Below are 25,359 nucleotides of genomic sequence, written 5' to 3'. Positions count from 1 at the left end.
GGGATTCATCAGTAATATGCTGACTGAAATAGGCAACTCGTAAAGTTTTTTGAAGAATGCGTGGGGAGAACATGAAGTTGAAGACGGACTGCTCGAAATAAACCTCTTTCTAAAACTACAGATGAACAGAGATATATCTACCAATGTCCAACATAATATACTAGTTAGGATGGTTAGAAAAGCTTATCTATATCATTTTCAAGCCGACCAGTGATGTTTACTTAGACAGATGACAAGTTACCCGTTTTTTGGGATTTCGATGTATATTTACTAATTCGTCTACTTCTATGGAGAAAGCTATATTGGGTGTACTACCAGACAGCCTAGCCAACGAGTAAGTGAACGTCCCCCTAAGTAGTTTGGATAGGGTCGAACACGGTTATTAGACAGCTTCTTTTTATCACGCTTGGTTGACAATGGTTATATTATAGGTAAAGCCCAATCATTCCGAGCGACCTACCATATTCCTCATGTAACAGGAGCTGTAGAGATTTGGACTCACAACCCTGGTCTCTATGTCCCAAAAATGTTTTAACGCCCCTATCCACACAACTAGATAAGACCTAGTAGACGACCCTACTAATTATCCACACTTCCTTTATGTTTATTCTTCACCATCACTTCCATACTTCTTTATTTAAACTGATCACTCATATAATTATAGATGAGTAGAGACCAATTGAATCTTTCATATTTAAAACTCATCGATAAATAAAACGCAACCATTATATTGGTAAATATTTATTTCTATTATGTTTCAATAAAAATTCATGACCTAAATAGAGTGAATTCATATTGATCTTTTGTTCAAAGTAACTATGAAAAAGATTAGTATTATTGTTTAAGTAAATGCTGGTGAATTTATTCTACAATAAGGCTACCTGTTTAAATACCAGTGTCATTAATATTCACATATTTATTGAAACAATAATCAAGCGAGTAATTAGTATTGAGGTTTATGTATCTACTACATATAAACGTTTGGAGTAATGTATACGTTCCAAATTGTCAATATAAATTAGCTCTGACATTCTTGATATTGTAAAATCAATGGTGGGCTTAAAAAATCAACCCTGTCAGCTACAAATGATATACATTCTTCAAATAACTAGCACAATATATGTGATGAGCTATTAAAATGTTTTAAGGATCTTGCTATAAATGATAATCTTATTATGGTTTCTAATTATAATTATTATTGTGACGTTAAAAATAATTTAATAGCACAGAGAAGTTGTTGATTTGTAATTTGTGAACTATCATTATCCAATGACCTCAGTTGTGTTTGTCATTTTTATCAACTTATCTGCAAATCTTAAGGTGTGTGAACTGAAGTAATAAAGTTGGAAAAGACTTTGTGGACAAAATGATCCGTAGCTAACAGACATAAGACTGGTAGAAATGGGGGACTAATAGGGACAGTAGCAACAGATCCATTGTAGTTATCTGTAAAGACTTGATATTATCAAAAATTGCTTTTTTATTTTAAAGTCTACACCTTACAACATACAATGTAGCGTATAATAAAAGCATTATTATTTTAATGATTGAAAATATTGAAAATGTCAGGCCCATAGTCAACTGTTATAATGGTCAACAGTCAGTGAGGTTACTTCAAACAGTTATGATTACAGAGCATACTGAGATTTAACAGTCTGAAGACCAATATTTTCAACTGAACGACGATTACCGGGAGCCACTGAGCAGCACAAAATCCTGTTTGGGAACCGATGTCCATTACTGACACCAGATAATAGCTGTGACCAATCACAAGACTAACTATGTTTGGAAAAATGAAGCATATAATCCCAATTTAGCGACTGAATGACAGTGCGCTAGCGACATGACACACAGGTCTTAGGTTCTGTGTCATATTAGAGTCCACAGTGTAGATTATATACAGTAGTAGCAACCAGTAGGTGTTCTTTTACCCAAAAATTTATTATTTCATATGTTCCCGAAAGTAAACCCATTATACGGAGAAAAGGCTAAGACAGAAAATCTTCAATTCTTCTACTGAATTTAAACATTTATTTCATATCACAGTGAAATCAAGTTATTAAGAAACCCATAGAGAGCAAAAAAGTTTAATCCCTTTACAAAACAAAAGACAAAATACAAGAAAACATCAAGAAATTATTAAACTTTTGAATTTTTGGATGAAGATAATACACGGCTCTTATCATATAAATCATCTTCATCATTATGATTGTTATTATTCACAAAATTGAGAAGACCACGTTTGGCATCATTAACATCATCATCATCACCAACAACAACCACACTAGCAAAAGAATTATCATTTCGATTAAAATTCATTGATCCTTTAGGTTTTTTTTCATTTTCTACATGTCGAACAGCTGCATAAACTGCTGATCCGCCTAAAACAACAATATTACTAAGCCACCATGAAATTGATTTGATTTCGTGATAAATTATCACAGCTAGTACTGTTTGTGCAGCTGCCTTAGCAGTACCGGAAACATTATGAGTTAATGGACTGGTCACTTGAATTTGCAGTGTACTGATGTAACCAATAGCAAATCCAAATATTCCACTAATTATCATAACAAACCAGAAATAAGCACTAGAAAAATATAATAAATAGTTTGTGAAAAAAACCACTGATTATAATTGTTATTATGTTTGAGAAAAGAATGAAAGTGACAATGATAATTCTAAAGTAGACTTAATAATTCAAACTAAATTATGGTAAAAATCATAGTATGGTCAACGAAAAAATGTATAATGAAATGGTGGAGAAGATTTATAGCTCAGGTGGATAATTTAGGTAAAGTTCTGTTCTCTGAGCTGGATGATTTAATTGTGAGGCTTTCATTGTTCTCCTGAACAACATCATCAGCACAAACTTCAGGTAAAAGTGAAGTGTTCGAATTTTTCTACATATAACTCAGCTTGTCTTGTCGATCTCGATCTTAACTGGTTATCGTTGACCCTTAAACCTGTTATTATCGACCTCTTTATTTCGATTGTATCTCCCTTTGACTTGATTCTTAGTCCTGCATTTGTCCATGATTTTTCTGATCGGTTGACAGATTGGAGCTATTTCAATGTATTTGTTGATTGCTGATTTGTTTGTTGGTTCCCATACTTGATTTCATTTCTGTTGACGAGTTAGGTTGATATTTTTCGATGAAGTTGCATGTATAGCCGTCCTTTTGAAGGAGGCGAAAACAAGTACAGAAACCAACAAACGGGCCATCCTGTTATATATAAAAGACATATCAGAAATTACTAGATTGGTGAAGCCGTTTAGAATAGGTGTAGCACACAAACTAGCAAAACCACTTTAATCAATCCTATGCAAATCAAAGGACGAAATGACAAAAGGAGAAAAACCGAACATCATCTACAAAATAAACTGCTCCAATTCTGAAGGAAACTAAATAGGACAAAGTGGACGCCCCCTTCATCTCCACCTGCACGAACATCAGTTAACGGTCAAACGCCATGACATAGCTTATATCAATGCACATGGACAACTGCGAACACATGTTTGTCTGGAAAAATGTTGAGATCTTCGATAGAGGGAATGCTAAGAACAGCTGGGAATTTTTAGAAGCTTGGCACTCAGGTCAATCAGCAATCGACAAACACGTTGAAATCGATCCAATCTGTCAACCGATCAGAAAAATCATGGACAAATGCAGGACTAAGAATCAAGTCAAAGGGAGATACAATCGAAATAAAGAGGTCGATAATAACAGGTTTAAGGGTCAATGATAACCAGTTAAGATCGAGATCGACAAGACAAGCTGAGTTATATGTAGAGAAATTCGAACACTTCACTTCTACCTGAAGTTTGTGCTGATGATGTTGTTCAGGAGAACAATGAAAGCCTCACAATTAAATCATCCAGCTCAGAAAACAAAACTCCAGCCAAAAAATGAATAAAACAAATAAAGTGAATATTTCAATATACGCGGATTGATCAAGCTCATTAGATACTGGCTAGTGGTTCAAAAGTTTAGAGCTTCCAAAGAGACTAGCTGAAGGTCCTAACTTAGATACTACTTGGGATAGTGGATCCATAATGGGAAAGCGACCCATACAAGGACCAAGTAGATGTTCAGTGTTTTTTTTTTAATTTTCAACGGTTATCTAACTAAGGCTAGTTAGTGTTGCTAAGTATACGGCTAGATTCAGTCAATTAACCAAAAACCAAAATAGGACACGTTTACCAAGCGTCACTGATAATAGTTAGAGGTAAGAAAGTACGCTTGGTCAGCGAAATCTAAAATTTAATTGACTAGTGAGTGACCCATAAGAATTGTGCCTCTTGGAACCACGCAGGTTTGTAAATCATTTTTATTTTTGTATTAAATATTTCGAAATTAATTCTATCGCATTTCGCTAAAGGAAAAATGGTAAGAACAAAAACAATTTACTGACCAGTTGTTTTGTTCCTTTACTGTTTGTTTGCTTATTTACTGGACTATGTTAACAAGTTAAGATCTCATGGGTAATCTTCAATCAGTCACTTTACATTCATATATCAGCCTAAGCGATCGATCACACATGCTTAACTAAATAACACTTATTTGGAGTTGTATATGATTTCACTCAAGACTTGTCAAGTGCTGAGTGAAACACCAATTATTATAAGACCGAACAAAATAGGTATAGCAATTATTAAGCCAAACAAACCTGTTCATAATATGCGGCAGGATGACGAATAAATATACCTTACTACTATCAGTACCATATACTGGTTGTGCATAAAATGATTATAAAGATCGATAGAATGATGCTCAGTGTGTATTATTGCTCACATTTATTTATTCATAGTAAATTCGAGTTTGATTAGCAAAATCAACACCAATCAAGATGCAAAATATATTTTAACTATTAGACACTATTATAATGTATTATGAGAAAAGTTACTTGTCAGTTTGCAAAACAGCTTATATCCATGCCTATTAACATGGATATATTTTTGGATTGGTTTTATTCCTAATCCTAACTCTAAAATAAATTTATAATAAAGTACTCAGTTACTACTTTCTCATGATTTATAATATCGTGAAATTGTCATCAAATGACCAAATATTTGTTTACTTCCATTTCGCTCCACTTCAACTCCCCTTCTCACAGATGAAACGTCTAAAGATAGCAGGTCACCATTACTTATATTTCATTGTTTTCAGAAGTAATATAAAAATTTTACTCACCAACATCAGTGTACAACACTGACTTTAGACAACAGATTTGTGATGAGTTACAATCTGAAATAAAAAAGCTACCGACAGACAGAATCTGGTCACCATTAAATGACTAGACAAGGATGACAACGATAACTATTCAGTAATCAACTGACTGTAAACATCTCAGTCCTGTAAGTCAGTCACTATCCAAATAAACCAGTAGTAACATCTCAGACTAAGAAACTTAGTAATACGTGTTCTAACCCTACAGGAAGCATTAGTTCCCTTAAAATTTCAGGTACACCGTTCTAATGTGCATCAACTAGCACGAAACTTAGGTCAAGCAGGGCTTTCTAGTGACTAGTTCCAACCACTTAAGTTATCCAGGACTTATTGGTTTTTAATAGTTCTCCGAATGATAACAGTTTGTGGCAAAAATTACTATTGTAAACCTATTTTAGGTTTCCTATTAAATTGTGATTTCAAGCGCTAATAAATTATCTCTGAACTGTATGTCGCAAATACATTGGTAAATGATCAAATTCTATTAGAAAATAAACAAGCTCACACAGTGTAGTGAAGTGTGATCGGTCGTAAGTTAGCTGAAGAGAACTAACAGGTTAATAATGAATTTTTAGCTAATAGTTATTTACTTTCTACTCATAACAAAAACGAAACATCAGTTCTTTTTTTCTTTTTTTGAATAAAGGTTGTTTTAAATTGACGTGATTCTTTCTGTACATGGATGGATTAATGAAGACAGTCAAATGGATTCACTGAAATTCTGTACAATATAACACCCCGACCAAAAAATGAAAGTAAGTCTTTCGTGAATTAACTGAAGAAGTATTTTTCATCGAACGTAGACTGTAATATGAAACCCAATGAAAGAGGGGGTTTTTCTAGATTAAGCAACAGTTTCTTTGGTTTGTGTTACGACAAAACAAATACAATATTTATTGAATGGTCATTAAGGTTTAACAATAAAAAGTTACTTCCAGTGGCCAAACCAAGTAGTAGTATTGACTAGGAAAGTTATCAAACGTTAGTCTGTGTCGTGTATGATGGTTGAGATTTTCAAGTTATCAGAATTTCATGACTGAAATACACTAGTCAAATCACCTAAAACTATGTCACTGAAAGTGACTTTTTATTCAAAAACGAAATTCGAACAGTTTTATACGCGATTTGAATAAAGAAACATCTGTATTAGAAATAATAACATTCACATACCTAGTCTGAAAAAGATGTTCTTTAATTGGTTGATATTCCAATAAGCCAATAATAGGGATTGATAAAAAAAGGGAATTAAGATTATTGTAAAATGTAAGTCTCCATACACTGCCTTCCACTTTTGGTAAACATTTTGCTGTGTAGATAGAATTTAATGCACAAGTAATGCTAGATGCAATACCAAACACTAATCCAATCCAACTTAAAGAACCTGAAAATGATTGTTTTTTAAATCAAAATAATAATAAAAACAAAAATCTACTATGTACAAATACGAATTGAAGTAATAATTCGGTAAAAGAAAAGAGAAAATTTACTCAGGCTAGGAGCTTTTGTAAATAAAATATACAATAAAAGGCTTTTATAATTTCCAAGCTATTTTATGTATATTCTATTAGTTAGTACTGATATCAAGGGAAAATTTCATTTAATCACTTATTCACTATATTAAAGAATACAGGATATGATACAAATGTGAATCGGTTCAAGTTGACAGACATCACGTTAGCAAAGCGTGTGGAAATTAACAAGCTGAATAATTGTAGTAGCCTATTAAGCATCTATTTCATATTTATGCTAAAAACGTTAATCAATGATGGTCAGATTACTACATCTGCTCAGTGAATTTAGCAGTTTCGTTACTTGGTTGGTAATTGACACAGAAACTTACTGAATCTCTAGTTAGTTGACAAATAATCTCAACAATAAAGAAGTGACTTTCTGTTTCAGTTCGTCTATATTTTTGCAGAATCATCCAATAAAACAGTATTGAAGGTACTGCCAGTTAGATTCAAGAAAGAGTGGTTTGATGAAGAGATTTCTTTCCGCAAAATTCATTCTCAAAACAGTGTAATCGTAAATACATATTACTTTATCATAATTGTAACTAACATGTGTGTTAATAACAATTTAAGCCTCTTAACAAGAATGAAATTATTGTGTTTGGTTTATCTTATCCCTTTGCTAATATTTTCAATAAATTACGGTTATTGTCAAAAACCGAATCGTCAATAATCCTTATGGAAAAAAAATAGTATATATTTGCAACTGTACAGCTCTCAGAATGAATTTTTCGGCAGGGATTTCTTCACAGAACATTTTCCTCTTTTATGCCTGAATATGTTTTCCGGTTACTTTATTGCGATTTAAATGCTTATGTTTTCCGAATATTAACGTTTTATTTATAATCCTGGAACCGACAAGTCACTCGTGGTAAACTGAATAACTATAAATCGAAAAGCCAATGACCAATATTGATTGAGAAAATAAACTGCTTAATTTAGAGAAAGAAAATCTAGGGAACTCAAGATGTTGGACTCAACTAACTTACGGTAAATATAAAAGGGATTGAAGGAATTCCAAAAGGAGAAACGAGAAGACTAAAGGTGAATGAAAATAGGCGAAAAGGCACTACACATCTCCGTATCGTCTGAGTTTTGTAAGCTACTAGCATTTTACATCTATTCACAATCAATACGCAGATATTTTGCTAATCCATTTGGAGTTTCCGATGCTACTGGACTTAAAACAGTCTTATTTATGCTTACCAATAAAGTGAACATTCAATTAATAATGGTCTGAACTCCCCTACCCATTAAGTGTTTTTAAACCCAAGTTAATTAGTGATGTTAGGTAATTATGAAGTTAGTTCATTTATAGCTTGAAACATACTAGATAACTCTATACAGCACTAGTTAAAACTTGAATTTACATAAACTTTGTAGTATTTCAGTGACGTTTGATATAACACAAAGACATAAATTTAGATAAAATACAACACCTAGAGAATAACAGATTTAGCGACCGAAAAAAAAGCACTTGAACTTACCTAAATTACCCTCAACAATTACTCCAGCACAATATCCAACAATTATGACAGCACAACAAATCAATGCCTTCGTTGAAGTTTTCGTATTTAGCAGTAAATAGGTAAATATCTATTCAACAGAAAGAAGAAACGGGGAACTATCACTAACTGAAAAAAAGATTCCAACAAAATATTAACTGAAGTATCAGAACATCTTGACTAAGGGATTTTTAATACATCTATTAAAAACTGTCTTATTCTATAACCAAAGACCTGTTTCATTAGTATCCACAAAAAATGGACAACAGAAAAATGTAATCTATAACGTAACGATATCTACAAAACACATTTAAAGATGCATTTCTGTTTAGTAATCTGTCTACTATAGCTTAACAATGATAATATAGATTTTTAAATAAATCATACAATTTAGAACTTGTATTCGTGAATCCAATAACAAGCACATTCATTTTAAGACGTTCGATAGGAGTAATAACTGATCACAGAAATTAAGATAATAGAGTGGATAGAGTTTTCATTAGTATACAGTCACGATGAAATGTTAGTTACAATACAATAATTCCTTGTTCAATTTCTCAAGTTTGTGAAAATTTGTAATTTTTAGATAAGGATAGTTGATTATTGCTGTAGAAACTCTTGGAAAATAATCAAAAACCCTGTGACGAAACAGGAGATACATAAGCAAAATATGCAACGACTTGAAAAATTAGTCTATAAGAGAAGCGGATCCATTTGGATTAAGGCTACATAGAGGAAAAAACAACAAACAGTTTTATTGTGTACCTACAATCTAAAATCTGAAATAATTTGTCCTAACTACTAGATAATTCAGCTTATATAATAAGATATGATTCAGGACTCCAATTTCAAGTTATAAACTCTTTAGCCTTTAAGTCTACTTTTCTACTGTAGATGCAAACTGCTTGTTTGGGGTCTGCGTGACTATTCTAACCAATGGCTGGAGACTCTCGGTGACATGGCTCAGAATCGATCACAATGGCGTAGATGTATATACTCTCTGTCTTCTCTTAAACTGCGTAATTAAAATTGCTTTATATCTTTCTTTCTATCAAATAATTTTTTCTTCTTGTACTATATCCTTATACACAATCTTTTTTCTATATATTACTACCATTGAAGTAACTACTATGAATTCGGTGTTCATCTTGTTGTGGTATTGAGGTGTGGCAACTTGGACCGATGCATTTATGTGCCTGGTCATATATTGTAGCTGACTGACCGGCTGACTACTGTCATATATTTTAGTATCTTTATCTTGAAACATTTACATATCTGACTTAGACTCAGTATAAACATAATCAAAACAGAAAATATAAATTTATTCAGTATGAATACAGATGGGATATTCCATATACAACATGGTTATAAACAGTGATATGTAATATTACACGACTTTATAATAACATTAAATGCAAAACTTTATTGATATGCATACCTCAAAGCAGTAGGATGTTTCCAACGAATCGTCTCTCAGGATATGACTATTTAAAATAGGTGTGATTGGTATACACCCACCACTAAGGCAATTCCTAATATTTGTGAGTCAATTACTTTATTTAAACATTGTCTAAACTAGTGATAAACAGAAACGTGGTTATGGACCCACAGATGGGATGAACAATAATTTATATTATAGCCCGTTAAATCGACAGTCGAAAGAAACTACGTAAATGTTTATTTCTTCCTGTTCGGTTTCGTTACATTGAAGCTGTTATTATTGATGGTAACATTTCCATTTTAAGTTATTTAAATATTGCTTCCACTGTTTTATTAAAAACTATCCTGTATACACTGAGAGTCATGATCATTCGTACTTATTATGGAGGAATACTTTAAACAAAGCCTGAATAAGTGTTGCTTAGAACTACCCAAGGATTAGACAAAAGTGTCTAAAACTACCAAAGTTAAGAAACATGAACTGCAGTATGTCACAGATTGAATCACTGATGAAGAAGTAGATCAATAGTAAGGAAAAATGTCACAAACCTTACTAATTCAAACATATCCGATAGAACCTAAGCGACTGTGTATTGCTATTATTTACACGATACAAACCATTATTGTAACATTTATCACAATTATTTACTGTTTACATTTTTTTTAAAAACGATTACTATTATCGATTATTAGAATTTCAGCACGTTGGAAACTAATTGACAAACACATTTCTTAGTGTCATGGAAAGAATTAGTAATGACTTCGGAAAATTTCAAACAGTTTGTGTAATGCTGCTATTTAGTACCAATATTGGAGTGACAATTAATTACGTAAGAAATCATTATATTTCAAAAATTTGTAGATCCCAAAAACTAATGCTAAAACAGGAACTAGTAATGTGATATAGGATACAATTTTATAAATAGCTGAGTGCTAGAAAACAATATTGAAGATCAAAAGTAGCTGGAAAAGTTAAGTCAACCAAAAATACTGAATACTACACCATCATGTTCACACCGGTTGATTAAAATGGACGGTGATTATTTGATAACAATAATATTTGGAGAAAGAAGCATAATTTTTAAACTTAGATTATCATAAGAGTATACAAATACTATAACATTTCAGTAAGTAGGCTCGGTTGATTAATCCTCGTTTAGAAGCATTTTAATGGCGTAATGAACACGTTTCTGGATTACTGGTCGCTTACACTTAGCGCTATGAAACTACTCAATTTCCAAGTTTGATACAGACGAATATTTGCCTTCATAGTTGACAAGTAGCTGTACTGTGACTTAAACACAAAGCGTTACTTTAACTGAATAAACAATAAGAACGAAAATAGACTGCCAATTAAAAAAAGGTATCAACCATTTGTTAGTGATACATAAATAACTTACAACATTGAAGATTGTAGTTAGTGATCGTGCTAAAAAATAAAACGAAACACTTAAATACTTCAGGCATAGGTTGTTAAAACAGACCATTGAAACAAATATTATAGACAGTGGCAAGATCTAAAAAATAATTTATTAGTAACGGGTCACCTACTTCAATCGACGTTTTAAAGGAAAAGTTCAACTGTGGAAACTTCACATGACTAGGTAACAGCAGAGCTGCATACGATGTTAAATAACATAGAAACGCTGTAACTGCACATTGAAACCAAGTAATAGATATCGGTGCATTTAGCTGATTAAGTAATTTTTGTTTACTATTAACCAGTGATGAGTACTTACCGATACAGACTTATCGCTCAATAACCATTTATTTATAAATACCAAAGAAATGGAAATAAACCTTGAAAGCATTTTTTGATTATCATAATGGAAACACAACTTACCAATATGCAGAAACAACACAAATTATTTTTTTAATCATCCCTCTCTCTCTCTTTGGTAAATACATAAATTCAATTTATCTAATGATGCTTTACTTACTAAATTTGCATCACATTCACCTTTATACAATAATAAGAGAAAATGAAAAATCATTATATAAAAAATAGTGACAGAACAGTAAAACAAAAGGGAAGTAAATTAGTCAGAGGTTTTATATTAAATAAATCGATTTGCTAGCAAACGACCATTACATTCAATTTTCATTATGTGCTGTCCAGGGATAACAACAGTGGGAAAATTTCTTAGCAAATTATCGGGTGCTGAATCAGAAGGTGCCGGATACTCTGTACACGAACTCATTACAATATTTCCAACATTATCTGTGCAACATAAGAATCCAATATATCTTCGACCATCTGATACATCGACAGTAAGTTCTTGATCACATAAACACTTCAAGAAGTCCTTAGCTTCATCTTTGGTTTTGAATGAAGGCTCACTAAGAGTCATAAGAAGCTAAGTTAAAGAAAAAATTAACCAGTTTTAGGAGGGTTGATCAAAATTCTAAAACTGTGAAGTCTGAAAAACAAAGCACTCTCAATAATAAATTAACGATGATATAGTCGTAATAAACAAAAAGCCTTCCAAAATTGTTCATTGATCCTGATTGCAAAAAAAAAATAACTGGATGATAACGAAAGTTGAAGTACTGCTATTAACTGCAGTGGAAAGCCAACGAGTATAATCCAAATTTATTATTTACTTAAACACATAAATATTGGTACAAGGAGACATCAAATATATGTGTTCGACACAAATCATTCGGCTAGTGTGAAGGTTGGGATACTGCTCAGACGCCTAAACCAAAACAAGAATGAATGGAATGTCGCTGCCAAGGAAATAACTGGATTATAAGGAAAGTTGAAGTATTGTTATTAACTGCAATGAAAAACTAACGAGTACGATTTAAAAGAAACAAGCGAAACTGAGGAATAGAAGCGTGGACTAATAGTACCCTCAAAACGTAAGGGGAGATAATGAAAACAATAGTCTAGGTGAGCCCATTTGTAGAAAATTAAAATAAAAACGAGAGAGATGAGTAGTCAATAACGTAACTCTAGTACTGGAACATGTATTGGAGAATACATTTTACATAAAAACGCAACCTAGATAGATTTCGTTAATTTAAAAATTACATCTTGTTATTTATGAAAAACCATACTACAAATAGAAAAAACCTAGTACTTTCGATGTTTTCTAGGACCGCGTTGAGATTTTTAAAATAACAGGCCATAACCAAACACAAACACATTTTATCCCAGTCATGAATAACAAGCAGACAATTTTGTATTCAACAAAATCGGCTCTTTGATTATTACGGCCAATAACAAACAATTTCGACCGACCCCAAAACCCAGCTAAGAAATAGAAGTCACATGCATTAGTTAGTCATTTATGGTAATTTCGTAGATCGCAGGTGGTTTCACAGAGACCGTCATTTATTATAGAAAGCCACTGAACATTATCAGATCGAGATTCGGGTTTTATACGCGTAAGACTACATTGAAGCATTGTAAATTCCATCTTATCGGAAAGACGATTCTAGTTAGTACATCGTCTTGTTTTTCCCCGAAATGGTGAGCACATTACTAAATGCACAAATACCCAAACTATTTTCGAAGGCTGATCGTTAAGGATATGTAGAAACAAGTTCATTTCAATTATGCGAGTGAGAAGATTGCAAACATACGGAGTATAGGTCTTCACAAAAACCTAACACGGAGCAGATGTTTCAGAGGTTCTTCAGCACTGTGTTTCTTTGTCAAACTTTGGTAACCAGTGAGGATATGTATGTATTAAAGCAGTACATAGCATTTATACTTAATCAAGAAGTCTGATAGGACTATGATTTATGGAAGACCTCTGAGCGACGCTTAAAAGGCCTTGAAAACGTCCATATACTTACTACGGCTAAATGAGGTTTATATACCAGCGCGAGGAATAAAGATAAATATTTACAGTTGATAGTCAGGGTTAGGAGTTAGATTTAGGGTTTTCATCACTAACTGACATCAGCTATAATGACAAAACTTTATTTAACCAGATGAATTAATTAATTTCGCGCCAAAATCCAAGATCTGTTATCGTAAATCTGACTGGTTCGTTCACAAATTAGAGTCTCATCAGAAGTCTTGTTATTATCATACGGTTTATTTTCCCGTTATCTCTTATTCAAGTCAGTTGTTCGGACATCAGACTTGTAGCTACTGTAAAAAATATGAAAACAACTATGATAATTTGAAGACTTTCTTACATTAAATGTAGTCCGTACACAAAATGATTTGGTATTATCGAGACCGTGGGAAACAAAACTGCTTCTTATTTATTGACTTTTAGGTAAATAAGTCCAGTTTAGCTCATGATCTGAAGAGTCATACTTCCAAGCTAGTTATATATGGTGCTTTCAGGTATAGTTTACAACAAAGGCGATAGGTTTACTTAATGTTGGGTTCGCCTGATGTCAGACATTTTGGTAACATTACACTATACTGCCGACCTTTGAACGAATCTTAAATGACCTTGAGAAATATTGGCCAATCAGAAGACAGTTAGTATACGGTAAAAATATATTATACAAAACCAAAGAATTAAAGTGGAAACACTTCTTTTACATGGGTCAAAAACTTCTCAAGGCCAGATATAGGTTCAGAAGTTCTGAAATCATAGTGCATACAGTACAGGAACACATCCATATGGCTCCATAGAAGTCGACCTCTGAAACCATGATAAGGTCTCAAAAATTATTTTAGCCTCGACCACATAGCTTTAATAATGTTAGTATATTGGTATGGTTTACGGGTTAGGGTTAGAGTTAAGGTTTAGGTGTAGGGTGAGACTATAAGTTATGGACAATCTTTGAACGACGCTAGAGTGACTCTGAGAGTGTCAACATAATAGCTAGGACCAAATGAGGGTTATAAACCTGTGTGAAGAATTCAAATTATGATTTGCAGTTCATGATTAAGGCTAGGAATTATACTTAGGGTTTTCATCACGAACTGACATCAGCTATAATGCCAAAACCCCATTTATCCAAATGGATAATTGAATTTCGCGCCAAAATCTTATGATCACTTCTATTGTAGACGCTAAATTATCACGTCTTCCCTAAAATCCGCTGTAAACCGACCGTACGTAAGCATCAGGCGCCGAACTTAGCGCCGTGACCTTGAAAACCCGCGAAAGCTTCTGATTGGCTCGGCAGTATAGTTTAATCCTACCGACATTTTCACTGAAAACTTCAAATGGCTTCTCGGCTCTCTGAGCTAAGATCATGTGTAGTAAAACTGAGCACAGGTTAATTTTACAATTTTAAATAAAAATTATGTACAGACAAAATAATGCAAAATACACAGAATACATAATGCATAAACCTGATGGACTTACACACCAGTAACAGAGTTTGCGGAATGGCCCTGAGAAGTTAAATATCCCTCATTGGCAACGCTCTATACAAAAAATTCTCCACCCTATGACAAAAAGCAGTATTGAAATACAAATTATTTTCAAGTAAATGTGAGTGATTTAGATTTGACTTTCTGTTCGAACCATTTTAAAAAATACGCCTCGAATGAGAGGATTTTTTGACCTCATTTTTCATCCTGACTCAAGTGTTTCCCATGTAAAAATAGCCCTTCATTATATATTAGCTGAAACACTTGAGGTAACTTGTTCGTTTTTGGTCTTGAAAAATAATTTTTATTCTTTTCATGTTTCAGGTTGATGTGTATAAACTCACTTAACCTACATTGCTACAAACATTTTTTACGAAAAATATGTAAAGGTATCATAAGTACTCGAAGTCGGACAACGCTTAAATCAGTAACATCTTTTATAATCGGAACGTACCAACACAGTCGAGTCAAAAGTCAGGAACGAAGAGTTTCGAAGACATATTTTTCTTAGAATATCGATATATCGAGAAGTGGTCAATCCAAGCTGGCTAGTGGTTGTAGGAGATGTGAAGCACAGCGTACTCACTCGTGATCTGGTGCGAATGCGTGACCAAGCACCTCAGGCTATGTGAGGCCAGTAAAATTAATGCGGTTAGCATCAAATGTCGCAGACTTACAGAGCTATTGATTTTAAGGATTCACTTACCGCTATACTGGCACCGTCATCGTCATGAAGTGCCAAGTTGCCAATTTTTAGGTTAAGAATAGAAAGAAACAATATGACCTTGATATCTAACACCGCTTAACATGAGGCGGACCACATTTTTTCTTCTGCTAGGGTCGCAAGGTGCGGTAACGTTGATGTGCACTTTCGTCCAGTTCAACGGCACGACCTTACACCTGACCTTAAACTGTTTTATTCCATCTCACAGTGTGAAAACATAGTGTTTCCCTCCTCACCCCAATAGCATAAGGATAAGTTGGAACGTGTCCAAAGATGAGGCACGATGTTAGTTCGAGGACTCGAATCCAGACCCTATGAAGAGTGCTTCAAATCGTTGGACCTCTATCCTTCACAGTACAGGCGTCTTAGAGTGACATTCTAATGACTTATAGGATCTTAAACACTGTTGAACATCCTCTTAAACACCTGCGTGGGCTCAGTCTCAACACAAACGTTGGAGGTAACATCAGGAAACTGGAGACACAACACATCAGAACGAACTGTAAACACACCTTCTACTCCGTAAGAGTAGTCATATTCAGGAATTCTCTGCCAGATGAGCTAGTTCAAATGACCTCCTAATAGCCCCTTAATTCCTCAATAAATACGATACTAAATACTTTACTGCTTTGAAGGTAATCCAAAATGGAATACTGCCGAAAAGATGGCTGACAACCTACTTTTAAACAGTAGCATTAATTTGGCTTTCAAGTGTTGAGACTAATGAAATATGTGAAGTACGTACTTTAGTTGTATTTCATGTACTATCAGTGTCTAGGTGGTGGACGGATTAGTATAAAGTGTAAAGTGGATTTGTCATTATGTGATTTTCTAATCTATAATATCTTACATTGAAGTCCCATTATTCTCTGCAATAACTCATCCCATCGTGATCGTCAGCAATATAAAGTTAAGCATTTCTGAAAAATACATTTGGACTAGGAAGAGAGTAATATATTTGATACAAAAGCTACAGGCAATGTGAACACGTCTTCATGAACGAGACATGGTATTTCGATTTAGTCTTTCCGCGTTCACTACTACTGCATCCTCCAAGTGTTACATCTTGAATGTCAATCTTCCCAGTAATTATATACCCAGCCCCTATAATTGTGTGATGAGGAATCAATACCACTATTACCTTGTCGTTTATTTTTACCTCAAATGCTACATCCATTCCAGACCCATGGAACACTAGCCCTGTCTGACTTTCTAATGACACGGTATTTGTAAAAATAACGTCTGGTACATATAGATTTCGTGCCTCTATGTAGCCCTTATTCTTTTGATAGAAGAAACTAGACTAGCAGTGAATAGGTCTTTATTTGGGTCGTGTAACAGTCACAGTGGAGTGAGGGATTACCTGTCCAAACACACAAAGCTTTTCAGCATTAAATGCAGGATAGTAGTAAATATAATGCTTATACGAAATAAGGAAGTGAATGAATACTTGAGCTCTATTATTTTGACATACTTAGTTCTTTGAGGTCAACTGTTAAACAATCAACACAAGCTGTTACAAAGCTATAAATTGGGAAAATATTTGGTCGAATCATAACCTTAATATGGTCTAACATAAAGAATGGAGACAAGATGGCATGACGATACACTATCCCAACTAGGAATCTGCAAAATAATATCTGTACAGGATTGACGAAGGAACAGCTTGTCTTTCCAAGAAGTACGGCGTACGCCATTAGCAATTCAACTTTCTGAATGGCAGACGCATATTAATGAGTCTACGTACATATCGATTCGGTTAGACAGAAAAAGCTTCATTTTGACTCCTGATTCTCTCAACCAGATAACCTATTGGATTCGTGTATACGAGGACTGTGTGTTATGTCAGGACCGAACACTGCACATAGTAGCATACTTATCGGTATCTGTATGTTGAAGACATTTGTTCAAGTTCTTTATGATTGGGGTTAGGGCAACTGTTCAGTAACAGCGAGGTGTTTCCCCTACTTTTGTTACTTCTATGATTCATGTTCTTGACCTCGGGTTCGGCTCATTAATTTATTAGGGTAATTTATCACATAAATATTTAGACCTCTACGCCAAGATCGAAACGTTGTCAGCTGATAAAAAATAGAATAATGAATAAATATGCATATTAGGAGGATCGTTTACTCTTAACTACACTACAGTTTTTGACCATTGTTAAAAAGATATGAAACAGGTGCTAAGCAGCTTAGTGTATTTTTACAATCTCACTGATTGTTTTGCATTCATTCTTACGACTGATTTTGTACTCATACGTGTTTTTGAATTGCTGTACTCATTTGTCTGACAGGCATGTCTGAACAAATCTAGACACTGCTTTTTGATTTACGATATTTCTTATATACTTGAGAAAGGCGCCTTATATACATGCGTGTTTGATTTTATTATGCTTCACACACATTTATTCATTCATCATCCGTTCTGCCTGTCTGACCTATTGATTGAAAGAAAAATGTGCTTTAAATAAAAGTTACCGGACAATTCTTCCTGTCATGATATGACTACTATTACACCGGTAGTTGTGTTTAACCCGGTAATCAGGGAGAAGTTAATTCAGTTGATTTAGTAACAAGGACCATACAGTTGAATAAAGAAGCAGACTCTTCAACAACAGCCTACTCTGGTGATGAGAACTAGTTTGAATTTGACCTACTTATAAAGCATACCTTAATATCAAAGATGATAGATTGAGACTTAATATTTACTTGGTTAAATCGGGTTCCGTTTTTTTGACCGGACATGATTAAGTTGTCGGTTACTAGTGATTGATATGTTGTAGATCTCAAAATGAAACGTTAGAAACAAACTGGACCTTTATCACTATATTTTAATTTATAGACTTCACCCCACCCAGTATTCACTATCCGGTGAATGTACAATTTATTGGTGATATATTATTTACATCTTCATGCTTTCTGGATAGTAAGATTTGTTGTGAAAATAATTTCTCTCTACTGAGCTCAGTTTTTGGAGGATCGGAATAATCTAGTGTTTCAGTAGCAAAATATCTGTTCAAACACAGTAAACCTACTGCAAAACATTCGACACTTAGATCGTTTCATTGCAAAAAATATGCTTTGTTGGTCTTCCGAGTCATTCGTTCTCCTGCTAGCTTTTTACCATTGCTACAACATAGTCTTTACAGCTCACAACCACGGAACTTTTACCCAACCTTTGATCAACGGCGGCCTGTTTAAGCATCTGGGCTACCTGTTCCTGTCATCTAGATATTTCAACAAGTTATCTAATTTCATTTGTTTTAATACATCATTATGCCTATTAATCGCACAGCCTATTCAGGTGCGTTTCTGAAAAGTGTAAGACCTTTCGCTGTAAAGGTCACAGAAGGCCTAATCAGAGATATCGTGTTGCTGGCAATATGCAGCGAGAAGAATGTACATTATCCAGATGTCGATTGACTGGGCTGCTAACTTCTAACTGGCGATCACTCAATATTTATCGTCAGGAAGGACGAAGAAGTAAGAAACGGAAACTTGTTGAAGTACTTTGTGCTGAGAATTCAATATTGTACCAAAAATATAATATTGAATAAAGCTAATAATGATAATATATTTGATATAATCGCCCGTCAAGGTTGCAGTATCGCCAAACGCTTTCTTCTCAATAATTGATGACAAACTTAACTTACTGTGGAGTTTTCTCACGCAAATTAATTCTATCTTTAGATGGTATACCCCCATGAACATTCTCTTGTAAAATTTCACTGACATGCTGACTTATTCTTCTTGATAGTCTTAACAGGAGAATGTCTCATGTGTAAATCCATATCGTACATTGGTGGTCATGTTTGTGAGAGTGTTGTTTAGATCCTTAATCAGAGAACAATTATTGTAATCACACTGTGTGAAGTTTTAGGTTTTGTAACAGTGGCATAACTTGCAAGGAGGCATAAAAGTGTACCGGTGAATAAGTCCCCAAAATCAATAGCTCTGTAAGTCTGCGACATTTGATGCTAACCGCATTAATTTTACTGGCCTCACATAGCCTGAGGTGCTTGGTCACGCATTCGCACCAGATCACGAGTGAGTACGCTGTGCTTCACATCTCCTACAACCACTAGCCAGCTTGGATTGACCACTTCTCGATATATCGATATTCTAAGAAAAATATGTCTTCGAAACTCTTCGTTCCTGACTTTTGACTCGACTGTGTTGGTACGTTCCGATTATAAAAGATGTTACTGATTTAGGCGTTGTCAGTGAAGATACGACCGGTATTGTAGTTTTGCAACTATAAACCAGTAAAACCTATATTCGAATCTTCCCCCAATCGTTTAAAATCAGAAGTCAGATGCAAGGAGATTGTAAAGATATATTCCATGCGTTATCAATATATCGAGAACCGTTTGCTCTAATCTGGCTAGTGAACGTAGGAGCTGTATCCCACGCTGGGTCGTAACGTGATCTGGTGCGGATGTATGATCGAAAGCCTTTAGTTAAACAAGCCCACTTAAAACAATATGGTCAACTTCCAATATCGAACACTTTGAAAGCCATTGATTTTAGGGAATTATTTACAGCTACAGATCACTCCCCCCCCCTAGTGAGGTAGTGATGACCCTATGACGTGTCCAGCCAGAAGTTTACATCTAATGAGTTTGTCGTTGGTAAACACTCCTCTGACAGCTTGCTATGTTCAGCAGCGTCTGGTCGTCTTTCCTTACACCAAGGGACCATGAAGTACAATACAGTAATAAGTAAACAAAGTACAATGAAAAATTTGATTCCTTGTGAAACTTCGTCGTTCTTTTCCAGCCGTCCTGGAAAAGAAAAAAACAAAACGTGTGAGTGCATGTCGATAATACACTCGTACTTGCGTAAGGACACAAGGTGAGCGGAAATAAAAGTAAATAAACTAATACGCTTGCGACAGCGTAAAAGCGATTGTAAAAAAATTTGTTTTTCTAATTTTTGTATATAAAAAAGATATATATACGCTCATAAGTAAAAAACATTGTTTTTTTGGAATGAATATATAAAAATGGGCATATTAAAAAACTTTTTTTATAATAAAGGATGCAAAGGGAATTCGAGGTAAAGTTTGTGTCCTACGTGAAATAGTCGTTTAAGTGTTCTGGAAATCCCACTCTTCTTCCAGAACGTGCTGTCTTAGGTTTATTTTCCGACGTTGACGAAGTATCAAGGTGTGTGTCGGTTGTCGTGTGGGGTACTACCAGTGTAGGAGCCGTGTCGTTCGAATGTACCGAAGGAAACTCAACGTAGCTAGGGTTTCCTTCTAAGTACGCTGCTTTGAGTCGATCGATACTGATGCTATCGTTCGTGCCGTTCTTATCGACTACATAGCACTTTGGTTCACGTTGAAGAACTTTGAAGGGTCCTTCGTATGCTGATTCGAGAGGTCGTCGATGTGAGTCTCGACGAACGAAGACGTGTGTACTATGTCGTAAGTTAGGTTGAATGAAAACATCAGTTGATTGCGGTCGAGTGTGAACAGGTTTAACTGAACGCATTGCGTTTGTAAGCCTGCTCGTGTAAGAGTTTAGATCCATGTTCAGTGAAGAAGCCGAAGGATCTACGAATTCTCCTGGAAGTCGCTGTCGTTCCGTAAACGAGTTGAGCTGCAGTGTATCCAATGTCAGCTTTCACTGCATTGCGGATGCCTAGTAAGACGAGTGGAAGAGTGTCTTTCCACTGTTAAAAGTGCGCAATTGCTTAATTGTGGTCGGTTCTGGGCAATCCAGAATGGCCGCTACTTTGCTTCTAAGGGGCCAGATGCCTTGAGCATTAACGGCGTGTCCTAAGAAGTCTAAGGAGTTGGTTCCGATTTGGCATTTCTGAATGTTGACAGTAATGCCATGCCTTTGTAGTCGTTCGAAAACAATGTCCAGATGCTGGAGATGTGATTCTCTGTCCGTACTTGCTATTAGACAGTCATCAACATACGCATGTACGAAGTTGAGACCTCAGAAGACGTCGTCTATGAACCTTTGGAAGGTTTGGGCGGCATTTCTTAAGCCGAAAAGCATTCGTGAGAATTCGTAGAGGCCAAAAGGAGTTATGATGGCGGCTTTAGGAATGTCGTCAGTTGCCATAGGAATTTGGTTATAAGCCTTAACCAAGTCAATTTTCGAAAAGACAGTTGTACCCATCAAGGTAGCTGTCAAATCGTGAATGTGGGGAAACGGGTAACGATCGGGAACGGTTTTAGCATTCAGACGTCGATAATCAACAGTTGGACGCCAATCACTGCTGTCCTTTTTAGGGACCATGTGCAAGGGAGATGAATATGGGCTATTCGACGGTCGAATTATTCCTAAGTCTATCATGTGGTCGAATTCGTTTTTAGCTAACCTAAGCTTTTCAGGAGCCAATCGGCATGCTTTTGAGAATACAGGTGGTCTTGTAGTCGAGACGTGTAACATTGATGGTTACACTCGGCGATTTCGGTCGCGGTTGATACCTCAGAGTACCTATCCTGTAGCGGTTGATATAATGGGTCTATGGCGTGCTTAATTGTGACTGGGTATAATCTGCAAACAGAAAGAGGAGTTACGCAAACAGATAACTTGGTGTTTCCGTCTATTAACCTTTCGTGCCTATAGGTAACCCTCGTGCTATTGATAGAAGAAACCAGAGAAGTAGTGAATAGGTCGCGGCATTGCCTTGGTCGTGTCACAGTAGATTAGAATACCATCGACAGGTGATGGGAACTGTTTTAAATTAAGACTTGAATTGTTTGTTTTAAGCAGGTTTTGTAATTCTAGATCCTGCTCTTGTTCGTTTCTCAACGTCTCGAAGTTCACTGTAGACTGCTGTAGCACGTTTATTTCTAGCCTAGATAAAGCATCTGCCGCCTGATTGTCCTGACCTTTGACATGTCGGATATCGCTTGTGAACTGTGATATATAGTCAAGGTGTCGGACTTCTCGAGGTGAGTATTTATCAGCTCTCGCTTTTAGTGCATTCGTTAGTGGTTTGTGATCCGTAAAGACTATAAATTCCCTGCCTTCTAACATGTGTCGGAAGTGTTTAATGGTTAGGTAGATTGCAAGAAGTTCTCGCCCGAAGGTAGAATACCTTGTCTCTGCTGGAGCGAATCTTTTTGAGAAGAAAGCAATTGGTTTCCAGGCGTTTTTAACCAGTTGGTTAAGGGTACCGCCTACTGCTTTATCAGAAGCATCCACCATCAAAGCAAGTGGGGAAAGAGAATTCGGATACATCAACGTAGTTGCTTGAGCTAGTTTATCTTTAAGCTGTTTAATAGCTTCGACAGCGTCAGAAGACAGTTTGAATTCTTTTGGTTTTCCTTTTAGTGAATCTGTCAAAGGTTGCATTAATTGTGCACAACCTGGTATGAATCTGCGATAAAAGTTAATTAGACCTAGAAAACTTCTCAGTTGTGTTAGAGAACTAGGTATGGGATATTGTTTAATGGTGTCTACTTCTTTTTTGATCGGTTTAATCCCTTCTGGGCTTATTGTGTGACCGAGAAATTCTAAAGTTTGAACACCGAAAACACACTTACTTTGATGTATGTTTATTCCATGTTCATCCAGTCTTTTTAACACTGTTTTTACATGCTGTTCGTGTGATTGCAAATCGGGGCTGGCAATTAACAAGTCGTCTATATACCCCTGCGCAAATGGCATATCTCGAAGTAGATTGTCTATGAATCTTTGAAATGTCTGTGCCGCATTTCTCAGGCCGAATGGCATGCGTATAAACTCGAATAAGCCAAAGGGTGTTGTAATAGCTGTCTTGGGGATATCTTCATCCGCCACTGGGATATTGTGATATGCCCTGACTAAGTCAATTTTAGTGAATATGTTCATACCCTGTAAACCGTTTGTGAAATCTTGGATATGCGGTATTGGGTACCTATCTGGTACGGTTTGACGGTTGAGGGCTCTGTATTCCCCGCACGGTCGCCAGTCACCTTCATTTTTCTTTGGGACCATATGCAAAGGGGATGCCCATTGACTATCAGAGGGACGGATAATACCCAGTTGTAGCATATAATCAAACTCGGCCCTAGCGATTTTGAGCTTATCTGGTGCTAGTCTCCTGGGTTTTGCAAAAACCGGTGCACCTTCGGTTTTGATAGTGTGACTTACTTTTAGTTTGTCTTTAGAAGGCTGTGGGTTTGGTTTAGTTAAGTTTGGAAATTCCGCGAGTATATCTTGGAATTTCGCTGTTGTTACTGGAGGAGTTTGAATCAAGTTAAGAGAGCTGATGTGACTTTCTTTGCCTTTTGTGTAATACGAAGTTTCTTTTAGTGTTAATCGCCGCCTCTTGGTGTCAACTAGAAATTCGTATCTCTCTAGAAAGTCCATCCCCAGTATTGCCAGATCTAAGTCGGCTACCGTGAAAACCCAAGGGAATTGCCTCCTGAACCCCAAATCTAGGGTTAAGTTTTTCTGCCCAAATGTCGCAATTTTAGTTTTATTTGCAGCTTGAAGTGTAATTGATGATGTTTCTCGACTAATCTCAGTTTTATTTTGAGGGATGATGCTAAGAGCAGCGCCAGTATCCACCAAGAAATTCAAGCCAGAGTTTCTGTCTCTAACATAAAACAAGCGACCGTTTAGGCGCCCCTCCTCAGTCGTCGCGACCTGGGGAGGGGTTACTCGTTTCCCGCTGTCTTAGAATTATGCTTAGGCCAGGCGCATGGTTGCATGCACTTGGTTGAGTTGACACCAAACTTCCAGTGGTGCCAACAAAACTGCCCAGGTTGTCTGGACATTTGTGACCTGTTTTGTGACTTGGATCGTGGTCGTTGTGGTGACCTGCTCCTGTTTCTATGACCCATTTGCATTCTGGTGACAGCCTCAGTGAGACTCTTAACACTCGCAATGAGTCCTTCTATGACGGGGTCTTTTGCTGATTCTACTTTTTGTGTGTGATTTATTGTGCCTGGTCCAGTTGGAGGACCTCTCTCCATTATTCTATCGGCTATACGCGCTAAATGAGATAATGAGGTTTCAGGATCTTGTGCATCTAAACAGTATTGGACGTAGCATGGGAGAGCTTGTATCCATCCTTGTTTTAGGACTGCTTCACCCACCGTGTTATCACCCATTAACACTTGGAGGTGACGCAAAAACTGTGACGGCGACCGATCACCTAGTGTTTCACCTTGAAAAAGTCTTTGGATTCTTTGACTATCTGATAATGATAAACGGTTTATTATCTCTCGTCTTAAGATGGTGTATGGTTGTGGTGATGGTGGATCTAAAATCAAGTCACGGACTTCTTTGGCAACTGAAGGAGGAAGGATAGAACACAAGTCTCTATAGCGAATCCCTTCAGATTTGATATTGTGTCTTGTGAAATAATGCTCTAGTTGAGCAAACCACAACTCAGGATCACTACGATCAAATTCTGGAAGTCGGGATTTCGTAGTTATAACAGTGTCTATCACCACTGGTGACAAATCCTCCAGATTATGGGTTTCTATTGAGTCTGACATGAGGTATGTGACAAATATAGCAATAAGGTTAGCACGAAAAATGGTTACTATAACACGAATAACTTAAGATAATACGGAATAAACTAGTTATATACTCAACTTAGTTTACGGATAATCCGGTCTACTTTTACGATTAAGTAAAAAAAAAAGATTAATAACAGAAATGAGGTTAAATTGTGTTCAAAAAGGGCTCACCACT

The 25,359-nt window shown here is 35.7% G+C and overlaps 1 protein-coding gene across 1 annotated transcript; it reads right to left on the bottom strand.

Moving 5' to 3' along the window:
- Positions 1-2,139: 2,139 nt before the first annotated feature.
- On the bottom strand, positions 2,140-25,160 carry Smp_155830 (putative solute carrier family 35 member C1; the record flags this gene model as incomplete). The annotated part of the gene is made up of 5 exons (XM_018797125.1): positions 2,140-2,587; positions 6,399-6,609; positions 11,777-12,024; positions 19,360-19,464; positions 24,319-25,160. The coding sequence occupies 5 exons, from the start codon at positions 25,158-25,160 to the stop codon at positions 2,140-2,142; spliced, it is 1,854 nt and encodes a 617-aa protein (XP_018652198.1).
- Positions 25,161-25,359: the final 199 nt, after the last annotated feature.

The sequence above is a fragment of the Schistosoma mansoni genome, chromosome 4 (genome assembly GCF_000237925.1).
Source record: "Schistosoma mansoni strain Puerto Rico chromosome 4, complete genome".
Classification (NCBI taxonomy): domain Eukaryota; kingdom Metazoa; phylum Platyhelminthes; class Trematoda; order Strigeidida; family Schistosomatidae; genus Schistosoma; species Schistosoma mansoni.
Note: the sequence above shows the minus strand (reverse complement) of the source record. Positions and strands in the feature narration are given on the sequence as shown.